The following is a 19,477-nucleotide window of genomic DNA, read 5'->3' on the forward strand; positions in this document are numbered from 1 at the left end:
TCGACTGACAGAAAACTAATTATTAACTATTTCGATAACCGATTAATCCTTATTTTTTCCATTTTAATGAAATAATGGGCAAAATTCTCTGTTTCCAGATTCTAAATATAAATATTTGGGATGTGGACAACTGGTCGTGTTAAAACATTTGAGGAAATCACTTTGCATGGGCTTTGGAAGCGATGAACATTTTTCACCTTTTAATCACATTTTATAGTGCAAACAACTAATCAATTAATCATGGAAAAATAAACAACTAAAAACCTTGTATTTACTTTCAGTGGGTTGCAGCTGTTCACAGTCATAACCTAGATATGTCAACACTTTACAATGCCATAAATCTCACGATAGGATAAATTTAGAACACATTAACATTTATTATTGTCTGTCATGAACAAAGCAGTATGGTCCTACACACCTCCTGGCTTGTGTGCATGTGCTGTTTGTGCTTGTGAGACCGTTAAAATTCACAACTCTGTGCTGTCATCATGGACAGCACAGCTTGTTGTCAGAGGCGGCTGTGTGTTGCCAAGGCTCTTAGTTGGAGAAAGTTCTCTCCATTGAAGTCTTACTGGTCTCCATAGCGATGATGGTGGTTCCAGCCCACATCCACCAATTCTGAATGGAATTGACGTCCAATTGGCCGAGCTCACTGCCGTCATTAAGATGGTGTGTATTGTGTGGGGTCTTTCTTTTTTTCTTTTTTTTGGTTCATCAAAGGTATAAGCTGGACGCAACATAATTTGTTCTTGGGTTTCCCTCTTAAATTCAGACCCACTGGGTTCTTGGCTGTAGTAATGTAGTAAAAAAAAATATATATATATATATACATACATACATACATACATACATACATACATACATACATTCTTCCAGCCATAAGCCACAGTAGTGATGGACAGAGGCTAAGTTCTTGGTTACTGCTGCTTTGACTACAGGTCTTCCAGAGCTTTCATAACATGAACTGTGCACTGGGGGTGGGCAATATGGATGCAGTTCTCTACCATGGTATGTTAACATTACATTCAGATAACAATATATATGTTGTGATATAGCACGATTTCTGGGAAAACCATTTAAAAATTGTTAAAACAGAAATGTCAGACCTGGCTAATCAAAGTATTTTGTCACATTAAAGCAGGAAGTATATAAAAATTCAGTATTGCCATAAAGTAGGCAGAAATACTCCCAAATATTCCCTGTTTTTTAAAATATTTTTTTCAGGACTGGTGTTACATACCAAAAAACTCTAAACACGGTATAGTCGATGGTCTGCATTTTATATTTGTGTTCACATTTTTGTTTGTTCGTTATATTCAAAACCTAACGTGATCAAAAGGAGAGGTTGACTTAATAACCTGCATGTATTGCATAAAACTAAGCAGTGTAACCTCTGAACTTTGCAAAACATTGGCACAACATGAACACAGTGTGCATGATTCATCGCTGCTGCACTTTATCTTCCGAGGCCCGGAGAAAAATTTCAACATGGCATCATGATATGGAAATTTTGCCAAGTGCTCTTCTTGCAGCCTGTTTCTGAGGTCTGTTTTCGCCTACCAAAAGTGAATATTTGTCTTAATATTAAGGATCAGCTGCTATCTAAAGCAATCATGAGATGTGAGTTGTAGCCTGGAACCCCTTTCATGGTGAAGAAGTCACGTTCACAGTTCACACTCCCCACAGGAATGGTGAGCGCTCATGCAGGGATAGAGCTGACCAACGTCATCATACTATGATGCAAGCTCCCTCATGACGGCTAACTGAGTTGAGTCCTGCAGTAAGAAAAAGCAGAAGACGATGAGCATGAATATTGATACTGGATAATGAGAAACCTGGCTGTTTAAAATGGCTCTAACCTGCAGCATATCAGTCAGAAAATACTCTTTAAACAAAGGCCATTCCTCTAAAGGTGCCTCCTCAGCCATAGGTGGTAAGACAAGGTTCTTCAGGTTCTTGGCTGCTGTGGACCCAGGATACTGAATACACCTTCACTGTCAACCGTTCATTTAGCTGATCTGTCATGTTTTCTATACATGGTTCCATCACCTCATTTGTTTGGGAAATTTGTATTTGCAGCCTATTTTCTGCATGCTTTTACCTCCCTAGAAATTATTCTGGCAAAAAAAAGCACAATTACCCCTGAATATAGATGTCTATGATCTCTAATTCTGCTTGAAAGAATGGCAATTTGTTTTACCTTCACGGTCAGATCACAGATGTGCGGTGTTGTGGCTGCTGCTGTTCTATTGGCACTCCTTCTAAACTACAGGTGAAGTTGCTGCAGGTGCTCTCTGAAGGTCTTCATGTACAGTGCTGTTTCTGAAGTAATTTTACAGATCGGGGTCAAATGGGGGTGCAGCACAGTGCATTGTAACTATCCATGGCATGATGTCAAAGTTGTTTTTCAAATCCATTTTGGCGTCCTATTAAAAAAAGACAAGTGAATAGGAAAAATAAAGTTAAATTGTGCAAACACAATAAATTAAAGTGCAATAAATATATAAAGTACTTTGGTGTGGCGAAAAATGCAGTAAATTTGTCTGTCATCACTGTTGCACCATCTGTCCCAAGATCAAATATCTTATCCTAGGGAATGTGCTTCTGATCTATGATGTCATGGATGGCAGTCGTGATTGTGTTGGCCTTCCGATCAGGCAGTGGAACTAAGTCCAAAAAGACAAATAAAGAGCTCCCTCTTTATTGCGGTATCTGGAAGAAAATTATTAGAAATTTAGACAGATTCACACTGAATAGCTTAATCTTTTAATATTAGAGGCATTTTACGTATTTGATATCTGACTAAGTGAATCCATGTTTTTTGTTGGTTTTCTTGTCACATTAAAAATACATCTCTTTACTGAATATGGACGTCTAACTGTTTAATAACAGCAACATCTGTCCTCTCATCAAGTTCAAGCTCAACAGCATGAGAATGTCTGATGTCTTCCAGGATAAGGGCCAAAAATGTGATAATACTGGCCAGTATTTGGAGCATTTCATTTACTATATGATGGGATCTCTAGCTGCTTATTTTTCCAATCTTTGAAAAAAGAAATGCAAAAAACTGTTAAATAGATAATAGTCAAATCATATTGAGGGTGACAGGGTTAGTTTAGATAAGAATACGATATAATAAGTATGGTAATTACCTAACTTTGGCAAAATGCTCACGTAGAGCTGGATAGTTGGTGTATTAGTAGATTTCATGCTTCACCAGCCAGTAAAGGGATTTGAAAGCAGCCATCACTACCTCTTGTTCAACTCTCAACACTGGCTTAAAGGCTGTTGTGTCAGTGTGACCTAGACAAGCAGCAATATGACACCATAATTATATAGCTGAAATTAAATCATGGGATTAAATTTGACCCTTAACCAAAGTTGCATGGGCCTGAAAGGTGGTATGACCCCATATGGGCATTAAGGACATCTTCCTTGGATGTCTCAGAGGGGACGTTAATGAAAACCCTCTGGGATGGCCCTCTTTTAACCGGCTGCTTGTACTGACGACATATGCCACAGAACATTCCTACATATCATGAAGATTATGGCTTAAGAAAGACAATCTATTTTTTAATATTTTCATCATAATTGCCTACTAAAAAATAAACTCAATTAGAACAAAATTGTAAGCCAAATATATTTCCATTTATGTTAAAATAATGTGCGATCAACCAATTGGAACTTAGCATGTGCAGTCTGGTACAACCACAGGCTATATTTGGGCTTTTTCCAACCTCTCTGGGTCCCAGCCAGATTTTCGATGTTGGTCTTTATTTGACTAGTTCAGCTTCAGTTGGATCGGTGTCAATGATGCTTGAGCCAACTTTGCTTCCCCTCTTACTTCTCCCGCTTCGGCTCCGGAGTTTTGGGGAAAAATGTGTTTTTTAGGCGGCGTCATGCTCATATTAGCTAACCTGTATCCCATATGCTCGCACTCTCAGTCCACAGCAGTTTAATGGGACTGCTTTTCAGAAGCTTACTGGTGGCTACTGGGGTGCACAGGTATGTTTTTGTTGAACGGCTGACCCAGGGAAGTTAATCTTGTGCAGGTTCCACCATATGAGAGGATCACTCTCACTGTCTGCTGGCAGGCACTGTAAGTAGCTGTTAAGCTCAGTTTCAGTCATCTCTCTTTCAGATTGTCCCATCTTGTCAATTGCTGCCCTCTTGAAAAAGCTTCCAAGAGTCTGTTTTAGTATCTTTGCATCATTTGATTTTGAAGCTTGTTAAGGTGTTTCAGAGGCGGATGTGCTAATCTGCTCCTGCTTTCATGACTTGGATCTCTTCTAGGCCTATCTGCTGAGCCAGGGTCAAGCATAGTTGCCAAGACTCAACAGTTCCTCAACATCTTGGTCTTCATACCTGCTGTTCAAGTACTCAGTATGGAGTTATTGATTGTCTTTGTGAGGCCTGTGTCTCCTTCACTCTTAGTATGTCACTTTGTCACAACAACTGAAGTACAAGCTTAAAGCATGAGACCGTAACATAATCCTCATCAGACAGACCATCTGTGCATTCCACAAGACGAACAAGGGCCTTTCTCTTTGCCTCAATAACTTTAATGTCTTGACTTGTCAGCAGCCGAGACCTGTGTTGTGGCCTTTTCTTGTTCCAACAGCGGCTGGATCGTCTTTTGCCTTGATCCCCATCTCATTGGCGATTAATTAAAAGTTTGTGTTTTTATGCAAGTGGCCGGGGGTCTCTTGAGTCTCTCAGGGTTGGTCTCTCTCTTTCTCTCTGTGTGTCAACATTGACTTCATAGATACCTTATTGTAGGCTAGGCCATGGTATTTTGAATCGTATATAAGCCTATCTGTATGATGTACAGAACATCCTTGTGAAAGTAATTATAGAATTATATAGTTCAGGTCTTTTATCTGACTCACTCATGTTTGATAGGCTTAAGAACATCTACACCAAGGGGGATCTGTTGAACCTCGAAGCAACAGGGATGCTCTTTGCTACTTTAACATCTCAATGAATATTTCATTGGAAGGAATAAGGGAAACATGCCAATGGCAATGTGAAGACGATGGCGGAAGCATGACAGTCCAGTGCAGTAGCTTTGATAACATTGTCACATTGTCCGTTGTCACATGTAACCATTTGCGGTTTTGCTCCTGTGTGGTCCTCAGGAAAGCTTCCATTTGCTGTTAATTCTGTGCACTCAGGATTAGACGGGGCTCTGTAGGTATGCTTGACCAAAAGTCTGTGGTAAAAGTGTTGTAGTCTTTGGTAAACAGTGAGGCTGCTACCCTACCATGTCATACATGTCTTCATTCATGTCTGCGAGTGCTGTCTTTAAAAAATATTTCCTTTTATGGATCCTCTATGTAGGGCCCAGCTTTTTAATAAGTTGTTGGAAGCCTTCTTTCTCAATTGTTTGGATTAGCATCATATCTTTAGCCAAACAAAACGTGACAGCTTCAGTTATATCATTCCAGCATTTGCCTTTTTTGTCATACAGAGTGTAACTTGTCCAAGTTTCAGCGATGCTATGATGAAATGTATTTTGGTTGGTTGGTATTGAACTCACAGTAGTTGTTTTACTCGCTGTTTTACTCGCTGGATCTTTGTTCTCTAAATTGCACCGGGTGCTTCTTCTTGAGGTGGTGAAATTAGTTTCAATGCATTGCTCCCTTTGTTGTCACAGTTGCCTATGGTCTTTTGTACATCTGCTTTTTGTAACCAAACCACTTCCACTCTACTGAGGGTGCTCCCCTTTTTGCAAATAACCATTAACCTGTGGATCCACATTCAGCCACTTGTTTGTTGTTGGAGTGCCTAAGTAAGACAGTCAGAATATTGCCATCATCACAATTTGATTTTTTACCATATAAAAAATTATACCAGTATTATCGTGGACGATACAATATGGCACACCCCTGCAACACAGGTGATAAATCAGTTGAAAATAATTGAAAGGCAGCCCCTCATGTCTACACTGAGACTATAGTGTAGACACAAACAGACATTACCTCATTTTAAGTGGTCACAAGCCAAAAAGTGGGGAACCAGTGATCTAGTTTATATTGCAAAATTCACTTTGTCTTATGGTGGAAACAGCTATATCACCCACCTCGCTGGTCACTGGGTGTGATCCCTGTGACCCTTAAGGCCATTTAGACAAAAGACCTGCTGGAGTACCAATGCAAAGGCATTTTTTGTTGCTTTCCTATAGAGAATTGTCTCCCATTGTGCTAAACAAGAACAGGTTTCTTCCTTTTAAGTGTCAATTGACAATGGTCAATATGGGAATGTGGACTGTACAGAAGCAACCTGTTTGGGGGTTGTCCAGTGCGTCCTTTTACTACGCAAGATAGAAAAAAATGGTGGAAGAATGTGTTATGTCCAGTTTCCCGCACTCTTAGCATGTGCTCAGTCTTGTACTTTCAGCTTGACATACTCAGTTGAGTCATTTCCACACATGAACTCGTATAAGAGCACAACACACAAGTGCATCATCTCTGAAAGGCATTGTGCTGAGTCATATCGCCTGTACGGCTTCACATCTCTGTGTGTGTGTGCGCGCGTTATACACTCACAGAATGGTAAGGCTTGTGCTGACCTGCCGTGACCACATCTTCTCTGTGTGACACTGCCTCATAAGACTTATATAAGGCTATGAGACTTCACACACCCCGATATGCTCAACGACAACATTTTAGCTTCATACCAAGCTGCTTCTAGTTTACTGTTGTAAAGGCTGGGCTTTGATCCAGTGTGTGTGTGTGTGTGTGTGTGTGTGTATGTGTGTATGTGTGTATGTGTGTGTGTGTGTACACTGCGAGTTAAACTACCTCACATGCTGATATGGGTTAAGCCTGAGCATTACACCCCCTGTAGGTGCTGTAATCTGTGTCACCTGTTGATGAAGGTTAACCTCACACATTATATCACCAGTGTGTGTGTGTGCACAGATGATGGAAGATGCACTCACTTGCCTCTGCTTCCCACTGTAGACATTACACCATAGACCCAATTCTATGTTTAGGATTAACCTCATTATAGTCGAGTCATGGGTGTTTTCAAAGTGAATGCTAGAGCAAGGGAATGTTGGAAGACTGAACACAATGTATGAGAATTATATTTATTTTGTAATGTTGCATTTTTTAAATTCTGTTTAAATGTTTGTCACCTTATATTGTGCTTAAAAAAAATCTTAAATCTAGAAAATCAATACGCAACTTTTTAATCAGCATTATAACAGATACATGTATTCAACTGGTATAATGAAAATGTCAACCATGGCTGTGATTGGTCACTCCTTACTTAAAATGGTGATTTTGAGACATGTTTTGCACTATACTAAGAGGTGCTTGTAAAGTTTTGATATCAATATCAACTTGGAAAATCCACTTAATGCTCTGTCATGTAAACAGTTTCTGAGAAATGAGTGGCTTGACATGCCCTTATCTGACATATGGCGGTATTGATTTAATAAGTCATTGTCTTGTTTTTACATAACATCACTGTGCTGAAAATGCAGGTATTTATATATCATGTTTAGTGTTAAGCAGTGACAGAGAAATTTCACAAAATGTCCCGAGTATGTCATAACCGATGGCCCAAGGCTAGAAGTGTAAAGGTACATAACATTCATCTTTCAGTTGACACACTCAGTTTTAGGGTCATGGTTCAGTACAATTTATGTACAGCAAGAAAAAAAGGTAGATATTCTGGTCCTTTTTTATTTTGAAAACTATAAACATCCAGCAATTGGCCAAAAGTATCACTTAAACAGTATTGGTGTTCTGCAACGATTAAAAACCAAAAAAAACAAAGCACTTTTCTGTTTGTTGAAAGGAGTCAGTGCACCTGCTGACAGCTGTTTGATTCTGATTTATGGTCTAACTGTATATAAAGTAGTTGAACACTTTACAAATACAGCCATGTTTGTTGAGATGTATACAGTATTTCTGAGAAAAAAAATCTCCTTGATTAAAGTTTTAGAGTATGAAAACACATTATTACAGGCTGCTGTATATACAGTACGTAGTGCCACACTGAACATGCAAAAAGGCCCACAGATGTGTGTTTTCCATTTAGCACATCAGTTTTCAATCTGTTCTTAGAAATGTCTACTCTTGAATGGTAGAATGGTACATTGAACACTGAACATTGTGTGGCTCCTAACAAGTTTTTAAAGCTGAAAGCAATCGCCTGAAAACGGGGGGAAATATTGAATTAGGGCTGGGCGATTATATTGAGTTTTTAAAATATATCGATAGTTTTTCAAACGCGGTATAGAACGAGGTGTTATTGTTTATATCGATATAGTTTATTCACACGCTTTACGGCAATATTTTTATCATTTGGCTACATCTTTTGTGTGGATTACATTAAGTTCCTGAGTTGTGACAACTCTCCACCTCTGTCTCTGTGTCTGCACTCAGCTTCGCCCCGCTGAGACAGAGGAGAGGAACAGCTAACGTTAGCCTCTGCTACAGTTTGCTGTCACTTCTCGTCGCGTAGCTCTCCTTTGCCCTATTTACTCTATAAAAAAATATTGCCATTCAGCTAAAAAATATTGAGATATGACTTTTGGTGCATATCGCCCAGCCCTAAATTGAATGAGGGAATAATTGGGGTTCAAGTGCTGACGGAAACACAAATTTGCCAGAAGCTTATTTTTATTTTTATAAAAGTGGGTACCTCCACCCCTGACATTTTTTGTTGAAGATGGGTGTCATATTTATGTGTAATATTGTTTTGTTGCCATCAGCCACTGTTATTCCTTGCATTTGGTCTAATGTACAGTAAGTGGTCCAGACTCCTGCTGGGCACCAGCTGCCCTGGCATGGTGCTGTGTTGAGGTCACTGTCTTGTGATTGAAAGGGCTATGTGACACTTCATCACATTGCAGCAGGCCCTCTCAGTAGCGTGTGAGAGTGGGCGTGCTTGAGTGTGTGTGTGTGTGAACCCAGATCTTTTGATGGAAAATTCCAGAGTCATGGAAGCTAGTGCAAAGCAGACCGAACACCCTGAGGCTGCTAAAGGTACACACTCTCAGTCACAGCACATTTACTGTACCTTGGCTGGAGCTAAAGCTGGAAAGCCAACCTTTGCACAGCGTATCAGTTATCACTACCTCTGGTCTAGCTAGGTCTACGTCTGTTACAATGACTAAGTCGTCCATTCTTACTGTAAATGTTGAGCAATTTCCTTTACCGATTGTCATCCATTCTCTAACTGACCAGTGTGTAATATCTGAAATGTGTGCAGTGTCAGTTCACTCTTGTCTTGTCTTCTAGTCACCAAGAAATTTCCCTGGCACAGAATTTTACATTCAATCGCCAAGCTTCTGTACTACTGTGATTTTTAGTCCACTTCCCAAATTTTCAGCGCATATGCACAGAAGGAGAAAGGACTCACTGTCAGAATTAACATATTGTGTACGTGTATATGTCTGCATATGTTAGAGTGGGGGTGTGTGTGATGCAGATGTCCTGTTGTTACCCTCCAGAAGATGTGGAGGGGAGCTATTACATCAACAAATCTGGACGGCCGCCAATGCCAAGAATAAATTCCTTGAGATAAAAATACCACATAGACACACACATTCCAAATAGATAGATAGATACATACATACATACAAGGCTAGACTAATACTTTGTACTTTAAGTGCCTTAAAGATGAGCCTTTTCTCTAAATGTGATTACAGAGAATAGAGTAGAATCTTTTTATTGGCAAAAATGGCATCATGGAGCCATCAAAAGTGTAAAAACATCAACATCTTTGCAAATGATTTACACAGAGGGAAAACATGAACTCTACCCATACATGTTTTCCACAATCGCACAATGTCCTTGAAGGGAAGCTACACACAAAGACACAATCATACACACACACACTGATTTGGTTTAATGCCACCGTCAGATGTAGCACCGTGCTCCCTCTCCCTCTCCCTCTGGAGCCCCCTCTTCGCTCTCCCTCACTTCCCTTTCCTGTCGGCAACAGGAAGTCAGCCTTGTCGGGGCTTCGGACAGCCTCATCATCTTCTTCATGTCTGTTCTCAGGAAAAAGGGGGGCTCGGGATGGCACAACAACACAATTTGACAGACGAGGTTGTGTGGGTGTGTGGAAAAATGAAAAGCATGTGTCCTGCATTAACACACACACTCAAACAGACTGCTCTCTCTCATCTATTTTTGGCAGAAGCCGTGTTTTTGGGCAGCCCCATTAGCTGCGCTTGATTAAGTCATTAAAGACTTCCACCCATTCCTAAGTGGCAGAGCAAAGCTCCTGTCACACACCATCACTGTCCACACTGCTGGAGCCATTGTCGAGGGCTAAGCGGTTACGCAAGAGTCGTGCTCGCAGTCGAAGGTCACAGCTCGGGGTCAGGCTACCCAAACAAGCTGGAATGCAGTAGAAAGCGCTGCGTTTGACAACACTTAGTTCGGCTATTCATTATCTTAAGAAGCGCCATTATCTCCTCGTAGCATTTTTTTCCTGCTAGTATCGCAGCTGGTGGCAGATGATTGTGTTTATTTTTTCCTTTCTTTAATGTTTTTGTTAATGTTGGATTGAGTCTGTCTGGCTCACGCCCTCTCCCCTCAGCTATTTCACTGCTTATTTTGTCAGCTCTTCGCTCTTCTGTGGTTATTGTGTCATCACAGCAATATTTGCGAGGGCACCGTGAACGTGAACTGGAATTGCCTGTAATTTAAGTGTCATCTTAAAAAAAATAAAAACATGAAATGTGAATATATTGTCTGGTAAACACATTGCACGGTTTAACACAACTTCTGTCTTGTTTTTGTCTCCTCGCTCTCCTTCTGTTTTCCTCCTTAATGTCACCCCTCTCTCTTCTCCACCGTTTCACCCACTCTCTCTATCTCTCTTATTCTCTTGTCTCACCTCCTCTCCTTCTGACCTTTTTTCTTCGTATCTCGGTCTTCAGGTGGCTATAAAAATAGTGGATAAGACCCAGCTGGATGATGAGAACCTGAAAAAGATCTTCAGAGAGGTGCAAATCATGAAGTTGCTGAAGCACCCCCACATCATCCGCCTCTTCCAGGTACACGCTCACCCACAGAGCTGATAACGCACTCAGATCTTACACCTGACACCCATGGGCCCAAATAGATAAAGGACAAACAGAATGTGTGTTTGTTCAGCAGGATCTGATGTTATCTGGGTTTTTAAAAAAAATACTGTAACATGATGATGATGATGATGATGATGATAAGTATCAAATTATAAAATATACTCTTTATTTTGCTACTTAATTTAACCACAAAATGTTGTCGGTAACATTTGAAAAGAACTTCTCGTACACATCCTGTGTACATCCTGTACATTGAACACAACACTGAACAAATGCCAGTTTTCACTCTGTTTAAAATCTTTGTTTGTATGGCAAACAGCGCTTACTCATGCTGTTGTATACGGTGAACCACCCCTATAACTGAGTGTCGGCCTGTCAGCTCCAGCTTATAATTTCATTTGTTTTTGTCTTTAGGTGATGGAGACAGAGAGGATGATCTACCTGGTTACAGAATACGCTAGCGGTGGAGAGATATTCGGTAAGGGAGTAAGCCCACCGTACCCCTCTGCTCCTGCTTTTATATTTTCTTTAGATTTTTCACTGGTGTCAAAATACACAAATTATGCCAAAAAAAAAAACCTAAAAAGTCTGTCTATCATGCCTCTTCATTATTGTATTACAGAACACAAAAAGAATGTGTTGTACTGAAAAGAGCTTGGGTGCTTGTTTTGCTATACATGATTAATGTAGTGATATAAGAGGTCAAAGTAGAAGACTTGACTTACTGTGTATTCACATAGTAAGTTCTTTGGGAAGAGCAGAAGGGGCTTCTTATTCAGTACACACTGATGTTTGGCATGTACACAGCAGAAACACTACACTTGAATATTATAAATCTTTTTTTATCATTCTTTTTTTGGCATTTTTACCTCTCCTGGATAGAGGATATAGACAGGAAACGGGGAGGGATGGGTGTGATATGCAACAAAGGTCACTTGCGGTTATTTCGCAGGCACATCGTCCATTCAGCTACCTGGGTGTACCTTAATTCTTTAAACTGTGTGTGTCTGCAGACCACCTGGTTGCTCATGGGCGTATGGCAGAAAAGGACGCCAGGAAGAAGTTCAAGCAGATCGTGGCAGCTGTCCATTTCTGCCACTGCCGCAACATCGTCCACAGAGACCTGAAGGCTGAGAATCTGCTGCTGGACCACAACCTGAACATCAAAATCGCAGGTGTGTGTGTTTGCACTTAAGAATGTAGGGATGGGTAACATCATTAAGCAGTTTTGGGCCGTCTTGGTGTAAGTGGGTGCAGGCAAGTGCCAACAGGTTGCCTTGGAAGCATTTTTGCTGGGCTGATTGAATTGACTTTATTGAGGAAAGTGACGAGACTGAATACACTTCTCCTCTCTGTTTCCCGTCAGACTTTGGCTTCAGTAACCTGTTTTCTCGAGGCCAGCTGTTAAAGACATGGTGTGGCAGCCCTCCCTACGCAGCACCAGAGCTATTTGAGGGCAAAGAGTATGACGGACCTAAAGTAGATATATGGGTAAGTAGACGTTTAGGAATGCATAAGTCCATGTGAGAGTGAGATGACATTTGGTTAAACTCAGAGGTGAATTTTTGGTGAGGAATCTACTGTATAACCTTTATCACAAAAACGTTTAATATTCAAAATAAATTAAATTTGTAACATTTAACGACTCACACAAAGTTTTGTTTAGTCTTATTATTTAGTCTTGCTGTAGTCATTAGCTGATCAATTAATTTACTACTGGACAGAAAATCAATCCAAGAAAATTTAGATCAGTTGTTAGTTATTTTTAATATAATACAAGTAATGTACTACACCTTTTAAATATCTAAGCATTTGCTTGCCTTTTTCTCCAGTTCATATCATTGAAAATAATGGTTTGAGCTTCTTGATTGCTACTATTTTTTTTTACATTTTTCATAGTCATAGTTATTCGTCATGGTTGTTGGAAATTGAGGTTTACCACAGTTTTGACTTTTTTTGGCAGTTTTTTTTAAACAAAAGGATGAATTGCAAATTTATTAATCAAAATAATAGTTAGTTTAAAATGTGTAAGCAATAGTAAGTGAGTCACTGCTTTGCATTTGTGGTTTTGAAGTTTGTTTCTTGTCATCTTCTCTTTGTACAGAGCTTAGGCGTGGTGTTATACGTGTTGGTGTGTGGCGCTCTACCTTTTGACGGCAGCACTCTACAGAATTTGCGGGCACGTGTCTTAAGTGGCAAATTCCGCATCCCCTTCTTCATGTCCACAGGTAGGTCAACTTTTTTGCCCTCAGGCCAAACCCTAACCAGGGTGATGTCTTTATCTGTGTTTCCATCTAAGAGCCAAAAAAAAAAATAGAAAGCAAAATGATTTTACACCCAAAAATGAATCCTAATGATCAAGCACTTACTTACAGCACTTACTATAGGTTTCGTTAGTGGCTTTGGTCATGGAAAAGTATCCAAATATTCATATAATCCAAAGAGAATGGCAAATTCTGAAGCAGAATATAGACAGTGGAGATGTGGGTCATACTGCAGGGGTGGGTTGAGATTTTTGTGTGGGTGTTTGTTTATGCTGTGTACCATTAAAACACATCATGATTTAAATCCCTCGAAACCAACACTGTTCTTAGCGTCTCATGTGAGGATGTTATGTTTTTGTGTTACTGCAGATTGCGAGTACCTGATCAGACACATGTTAGTGCTGGAGCCCAGCAGACGGTTGACCATGGAGCAGATCTGTAAGAACAAGTGGATGAGACAAGGAGACCCAGACCCAGACTTTGACAGGGTGAGACATCTGGATCATTTTCAGTAGGCAGAGTTATGTAATGAACATTTACCTGAAGCAAAAGCATCTTTCACCTGCATAATTGTTGATTAATTGTATTTCTCCTGTGTGTGTTTTTGCTACAATTAGTATAATATGACACTCTTGGCCGCCTCGGTGTGTGTCAGCTTGTAGAAGTTAGACATTTGACATTTTGCACTTCCTGCTGACACCACAGTTTGCCATCAACACCAATCCTCTTCTGTCCATCTCTCCTCCCTTCCTTCCTTTCTTTTCCTCTACCTTGCACCAGTTGATAGCAGAGTGTGAGCAGGTTAAGACCGAAAGAGACACGGAGCTCATCAACGAGCAGGTGCTGATAGCCATGTCTGAGATGGGCATGGACCGAGAGCGCACACTTCAGGTAGGCCAAATCCCGTAATGTGACACCTACAATACAGGGTTCACAGGAGGTGTGTGGCTCATACTAACCAGGAATTCCGAAATGCACTACCCTACCCCCCCCCCGCCCATTTAAATGAACGGGAGGAATGCTGTTTTTCATACATTGCAGGATTAGGTCTGACCTTTTTTTCTGCTCTAGTCCCTACAAACAGATGCATATGATCACTACAGTGCCATCTACAGTCTGCTGGCTGACCGCCTCAAGAAACACAAGACCTTGCGTGTTGCTCCACCCACACCACGCCCCATTAGCTACCCCCTTAACGCTGTACAGGTAGATTCCACTTTGATTCATGTTCTGAAGATATTTTGTGTGTGTGTATATGTATATGTGTGTATATGTGTGTGTGTGTGTGTGCGTGTGTGTGCGTGTGTATATGTATATATATGTGTGTGTGTGTGTGTGTATATGTATATGTATATGTATATATATATATCATGACTGGTTCTTTGTAGAAGGTCTTTAGAATGTAAAATGTGTTTGTTGAAAGTGACTTTGGACTGATTCATTTTTCCCCTTGTTTACATTAAAGAAAAATGTTTGATAATACATTTTAATGGTCTTCTCTGAAGACAGCAATGATTCACATGACTGTTACATCAGTGTAACCTACAGTAGTCATCACGCCAGTCCACCGAATGGGGTTGATTTGTGTGGCTTTAACCCACATCTGCCAATCCCATCGCTCTAAGAAGATTGGAAGAAAATTAGTGCAATCCTCACATGACCTGTGTGTGTGTGTGTGTGTGTGTGTGTGTATATGTGCAGACGGATCAACAGGGTAATCCAGTTAGCATGACCGTTCCCCATGTCCAGCTCATCAACCCTGAGAACCAGATTGTTGAGGTGAGATGAAGATTATGTCCGTCTTTTGGTCATGGAGTTGCCTTCTAGACTGCACTTATATTTTTGCCATTCATGAGCAACGAAAGCTCCAAATCCCAAACATGTTCCTCCTCTAACCTACCCGGCTGGCAACAATTGTTACATTTACCCAGGATCCCCTGAACCTAGCAAGGAATTGTTGCAACTATTCTCCACAGCATAAAAAAAGCCAAAATGACAGCATCTAGTTCTAAAACATATTTTTGACGTTGATATGCACGTGTGTCATCACTTGGCTGTCTGTTTAGTATTTATTACAGTTTACTACTGTCCGTGTAGCCTGGTATCAGTCTCAAAGACAATCAATCATACATCCATGCACACACACACTCAAACTTAACACACAGAGCCTCAAAGCTGACTCACAAATGCTGCCAAACACAAGAATGCGTCAGATCACTGCATTGCAGCAGGGATTTTAATAGAAAACCTCAACTTTGAAGCATGTATATTAGAATTTATAAATGTATACTTTTTTGATACATTGCTACATAAGCATGCAAAGGATCACACGGACTCCTAACCCTAACCCAGTAATGACCAACTGTGTTATTTATTGTTTAGCCGGATGGCAGCATGGCACTGGACAGTGATGAAGGTGAGGAACCATCACCTGAGGCCATGGCTCGCTACCTTTCAATGAGGCGGCACACTGTGGGGGTACCAGACCAAAGGTAACACATAGACTCACATTCCTTCAATATGCAATTAATGTGTCTGTCATCGCTACAGTGTCACAAGTAGTATTTTTTTAACCTGTAACTGTCAGCTGATCAGTCTTTAATATCACATAATGGAGTCTTTATGCCATTAACTATACTTTCATTGCAGCTTTACCGTGTACATAGGTTTTATTCTTGAGGTGGTACAGCTCTTGTTTATGATGACCTAAATACGCACCTAGCAAGATGCAAACTCATGCAGGCAACATTTCCTGTAAACTTTTTTTTGGCCTGCAAAGATCCAGTTTTTCAGTTGAAACCCATTGGTGAATCTTTTGGCAGATCGAGTTTTTGTCTCTTCTGTGGTAAAGATCAATCTGATTTGTGTCTCCTACCTATACACCATAGATTCATTCTCATATTATTGGATATTTGGGTGAAAGATTTCTTCACAGTTGCACACTTGCCAAAAAAATGGCACAAGCTGTGTTTCTGCCAGCTACTGATGGCTGTTCTAAAGCCATCAACTGTAATGGCTGGTGGCTTTTTATAACCTTTGCAATTAATCTTTGGGCAATCAAAAATAGGAAGTGTTTATTGGTGTGTAAATGAATACAGGGATAGTGGAGAGTGTGTTAATAAAGGTGCATTTGAATAATCTTACACAAACACGACATAAGAAGAAGTATATGAACTGCTTTCTGCTGTACTGCAAGCACATCAAATTATCCATTGACTCCTTTCTGTCTTTCTCTCACAGGACAGAGATGCAGGAGGACCTCCAGAAACTGCCACCAGGGTTCCCCCGAGGTGCAGTGCCCCAGCCCCCCTTCCCCCCACTGGCCCCCACAATGGGCCAAATGCACACCCTCATGCCCACACAGAGCCTGCAGCCCACACAGCAGTTGGAGTACAAGGTACAGTCAGTTGGATCGGGTGATAAGTCTTTCATTTGGCACCAGAAGACGATCAGTTAACTTGCAGCAACCTTGAGTGTCTTGAATTTTTGAGTTTCCCTCCCAATCTGATTTCCTGTGTACGCTAATCCTTCAGGAGCAGTCGTTGCTGCAGCCACCCACTCTGCAGCTACTCAACGGCATGGGGCCTCTGGGTCGAAGAGCTTCCGACGGCGGGGCCAACATTCAGCTACACGCCCAGCTCCTCAAGAGGCCCCGGGGGCCCTCACCACTTGTCGCCAGTCCGGTGAGTACAGACGTTTACCCGTGGATGTGGATTTCTGTATGAGTGCAAATTGCATCTTCTCCCTCTTAAGTAAACTGCAGGTGTCTTGACCAGTAAACTCTTTGCCTCTCTTAGCACCCTATCCCTGCTGTAGCTCCGGTGGATGAGGAGGGTTCAGACGGAGAACCAGACCAAGAAGCAGTACAGAGGTAACCCACGGTGACGGTTTTGAGCGAATGGGTATATTCTATACAGAGCTGCTGTCTAAACTGGATACTCTGGAAGGCCCGTAGCCTGTGACAACAGATCAGCAGGTTCTCTGTGAATGTTGAGTAAGAGACTAGGCTAGATTTTAAAAAATTTTAATTTTCTCAAAGCCTCTTTTAAGTTTTTATTTGTTGCATTTGCCTTTGCAAATATTCTTTAAAGGGTTGATCCCACATTATTTCAAATAAGTGAATAACTATAATAATGACTTCAGATCTGCATCCCCACCGGCTATGTAAACAAACCTCTTACAGGCCAAAAATGCATGAGGCAATACACGCTTATTTCTTGTCCTGTAAGCTTAGCCAGAACACTTTAGGGAGTTGAAGGGGGATGTGTCAAATCCAAGGAAACAAAACAAAACAGTGGATTAACACAGAAAATACCAGATCTTGTACTGGAGGTTTATATACATGTTGAAAGAATTAAGAGCTCTGGCATGGAAGGATGAGGGTAAAGACAGGAGCAGGTTTGCTGTTGATTCAGAAGTCCAGGTAAGGGTTTCACAGCTGGTCCTCTTCAGACAGCACCTTCTGTAGACTTCGCTGGTGTCCTGGGTTGCTGGGAGTGAGTGCCTTTAGGCTGCTCTGCTTTTTCCCCCACGGGAGGTGGCCACTCTGCTGTGGTGCTTACCCCATCTCTCCTCCTTTCTCCATCGTGCAAGTGCCTTTTTCCACAGTTCCAAACTGAATCTGCTACCAAATCCAGTCGCCCTATCTCTCAAACTCTTTGGCCAAGAGCTTCTTTATCTTTCTCATTTCAGTCAGTGCCAAAATATTCTCTTGACTTTCTCACTCTTTCTCACACAGCTTTGCTAACTCTCAAGCTTGCAAAAGCAATGATAAAACATGGCAACCAGTCCAATTCTTAAATTGGAAGCTGGGGGGTTGCGGGATGCCCATAAGCTATAACATCCATCTATGGTGTAATATTATATTTTGTTTTTCTGATTGGCTAAGATGATATGAATGATGGCACCCATTGGCAGAGGTGGAAAGGGGTGGGCCTTCCCCCCCGTCTCCATTAGCCAATGAGGACAGAGAGCTGACCAGCGCTGCTTCCTGTCTCCCACCCTCACCCCCGTCCTCCCCCCTCCCTGCGGCCCAGGTACCTGGCGAACCGCTCCAAGCGGCACACGACGCACGCGCTCATGAGCACATCGCATGGCGAGCCCGCAGCAGACTCACAGCGGCCCCAGGGCCCCCGCCAGAGGGCGGGCTGGGCCCCCGACACACACACCCGGTGAGGGGACACGCCCGGTCCGAGCTGTATATGCACAAATACACACAGACTCACGCATCAAATGAGGGGCATATTACGCCTAACTCTCTGTCTTTATCTCTCTCACACACACTCCTGCACACACTGCTGATCACACACACACTGATGATGATGTACTCACACCTGGCGGAGGTCTTGCACCTTTCATAAAGGAAGGATATATTTGTCAATAGTGGTGTTGGAGGGTGTGGCACATGATTGATATATCTCCACATCATCAGTAAAGCACTTAACAGTTTCTTCCCCTCCAACCTGGAAAGAGGAGATATTAAACAGGTTAACTCAGATTTAGCACTCGTTTGTGTGAGCAACTCAAAGCTAAATCTTTACCATTGTTTGTTTTCTCTCCAATACCAGTCATATTTTGATGTTGTTAATGTAGTTATTCTAGCTGTTGTCCCCCATAAGTATTGTCTTCCTCAAACTCAGTGTAGAAAGCCTTTTGAGACACAGGGCCTATTTATTCTTTATTGTGGATTTTTGTATTAACATACAGTGATATGCAGAACCTGTTGTCTAAAATGGGTCTTGAGATATATAAATGTGTGTCTGAACACATCACGGATTGTTGAGCTACAGTTGATGTGTAAAACTTGAGTTGGAGAAGTAGAAGCTCCATGTTTGTTCATCAAGTACTTTTTTGGCAAGCCGACAGTGTGACCTGCTGGCTGTTGTGTTGTTTTTTTGTTTTTTTTTAAGAACATTTAATTTCTTGATGAAAATGACAGCTGCATCACCCTGTCTACTAAATAAGTTATTTATAAAGCATGCCAACACTTAAGTGCTCTTTACTATGAAAAGTAGTTTATCTCCTTCTCACTTCAAAGAGAAACATCTGTCATCGATGGTAAGTTAAGGACAGAGCTTATTATTTGTAGAAAAGCCTCGAGAAGCATTCTCGTTATGTCATATATTGGCAGCATTGCCCTTAAACAAACTTCCATTCA

The 19,477-nt window shown here is 41.3% G+C and overlaps 1 protein-coding gene across 2 annotated transcripts in view; it reads left to right on the forward strand.

Moving 5' to 3' along the window:
* Positions 1-19,477, forward strand: part of sik3 (SIK family kinase 3) — a 43,529-nt gene that overhangs the window by 11,321 nt on the left and 12,731 nt on the right. For both annotated transcript variants that reach the window (XM_062418755.1, XM_062418754.1), the window contains exons 2-15: positions 10,910-11,026; positions 11,471-11,534; positions 12,070-12,231; positions 12,423-12,547; positions 13,161-13,284; positions 13,690-13,808; positions 14,101-14,211; positions 14,392-14,526; positions 15,022-15,099; positions 15,703-15,812; positions 16,561-16,717; positions 16,854-17,003; positions 17,118-17,191; positions 18,357-18,491. In XM_062418755.1, the coding sequence (XP_062274739.1) occupies positions 10,910-11,026; positions 11,471-11,534; positions 12,070-12,231; positions 12,423-12,547; positions 13,161-13,284; positions 13,690-13,808; positions 14,101-14,211; positions 14,392-14,526; positions 15,022-15,099; positions 15,703-15,812; positions 16,561-16,717; positions 16,854-17,003; positions 17,118-17,191; positions 18,357-18,491 (1,661 nt within the window). The remainder of the gene's footprint in view (positions 1-10,909; positions 11,027-11,470; positions 11,535-12,069; positions 12,232-12,422; positions 12,548-13,160; positions 13,285-13,689; positions 13,809-14,100; positions 14,212-14,391; positions 14,527-15,021; positions 15,100-15,702; positions 15,813-16,560; positions 16,718-16,853; positions 17,004-17,117; positions 17,192-18,356; positions 18,492-19,477) is intronic.

The sequence above is a fragment of the Scomber scombrus genome, chromosome 5 (genome assembly GCF_963691925.1).
Source record: "Scomber scombrus chromosome 5, fScoSco1.1, whole genome shotgun sequence".
NCBI lineage: Eukaryota > Metazoa > Chordata > Actinopteri > Scombriformes > Scombridae > Scomber > Scomber scombrus.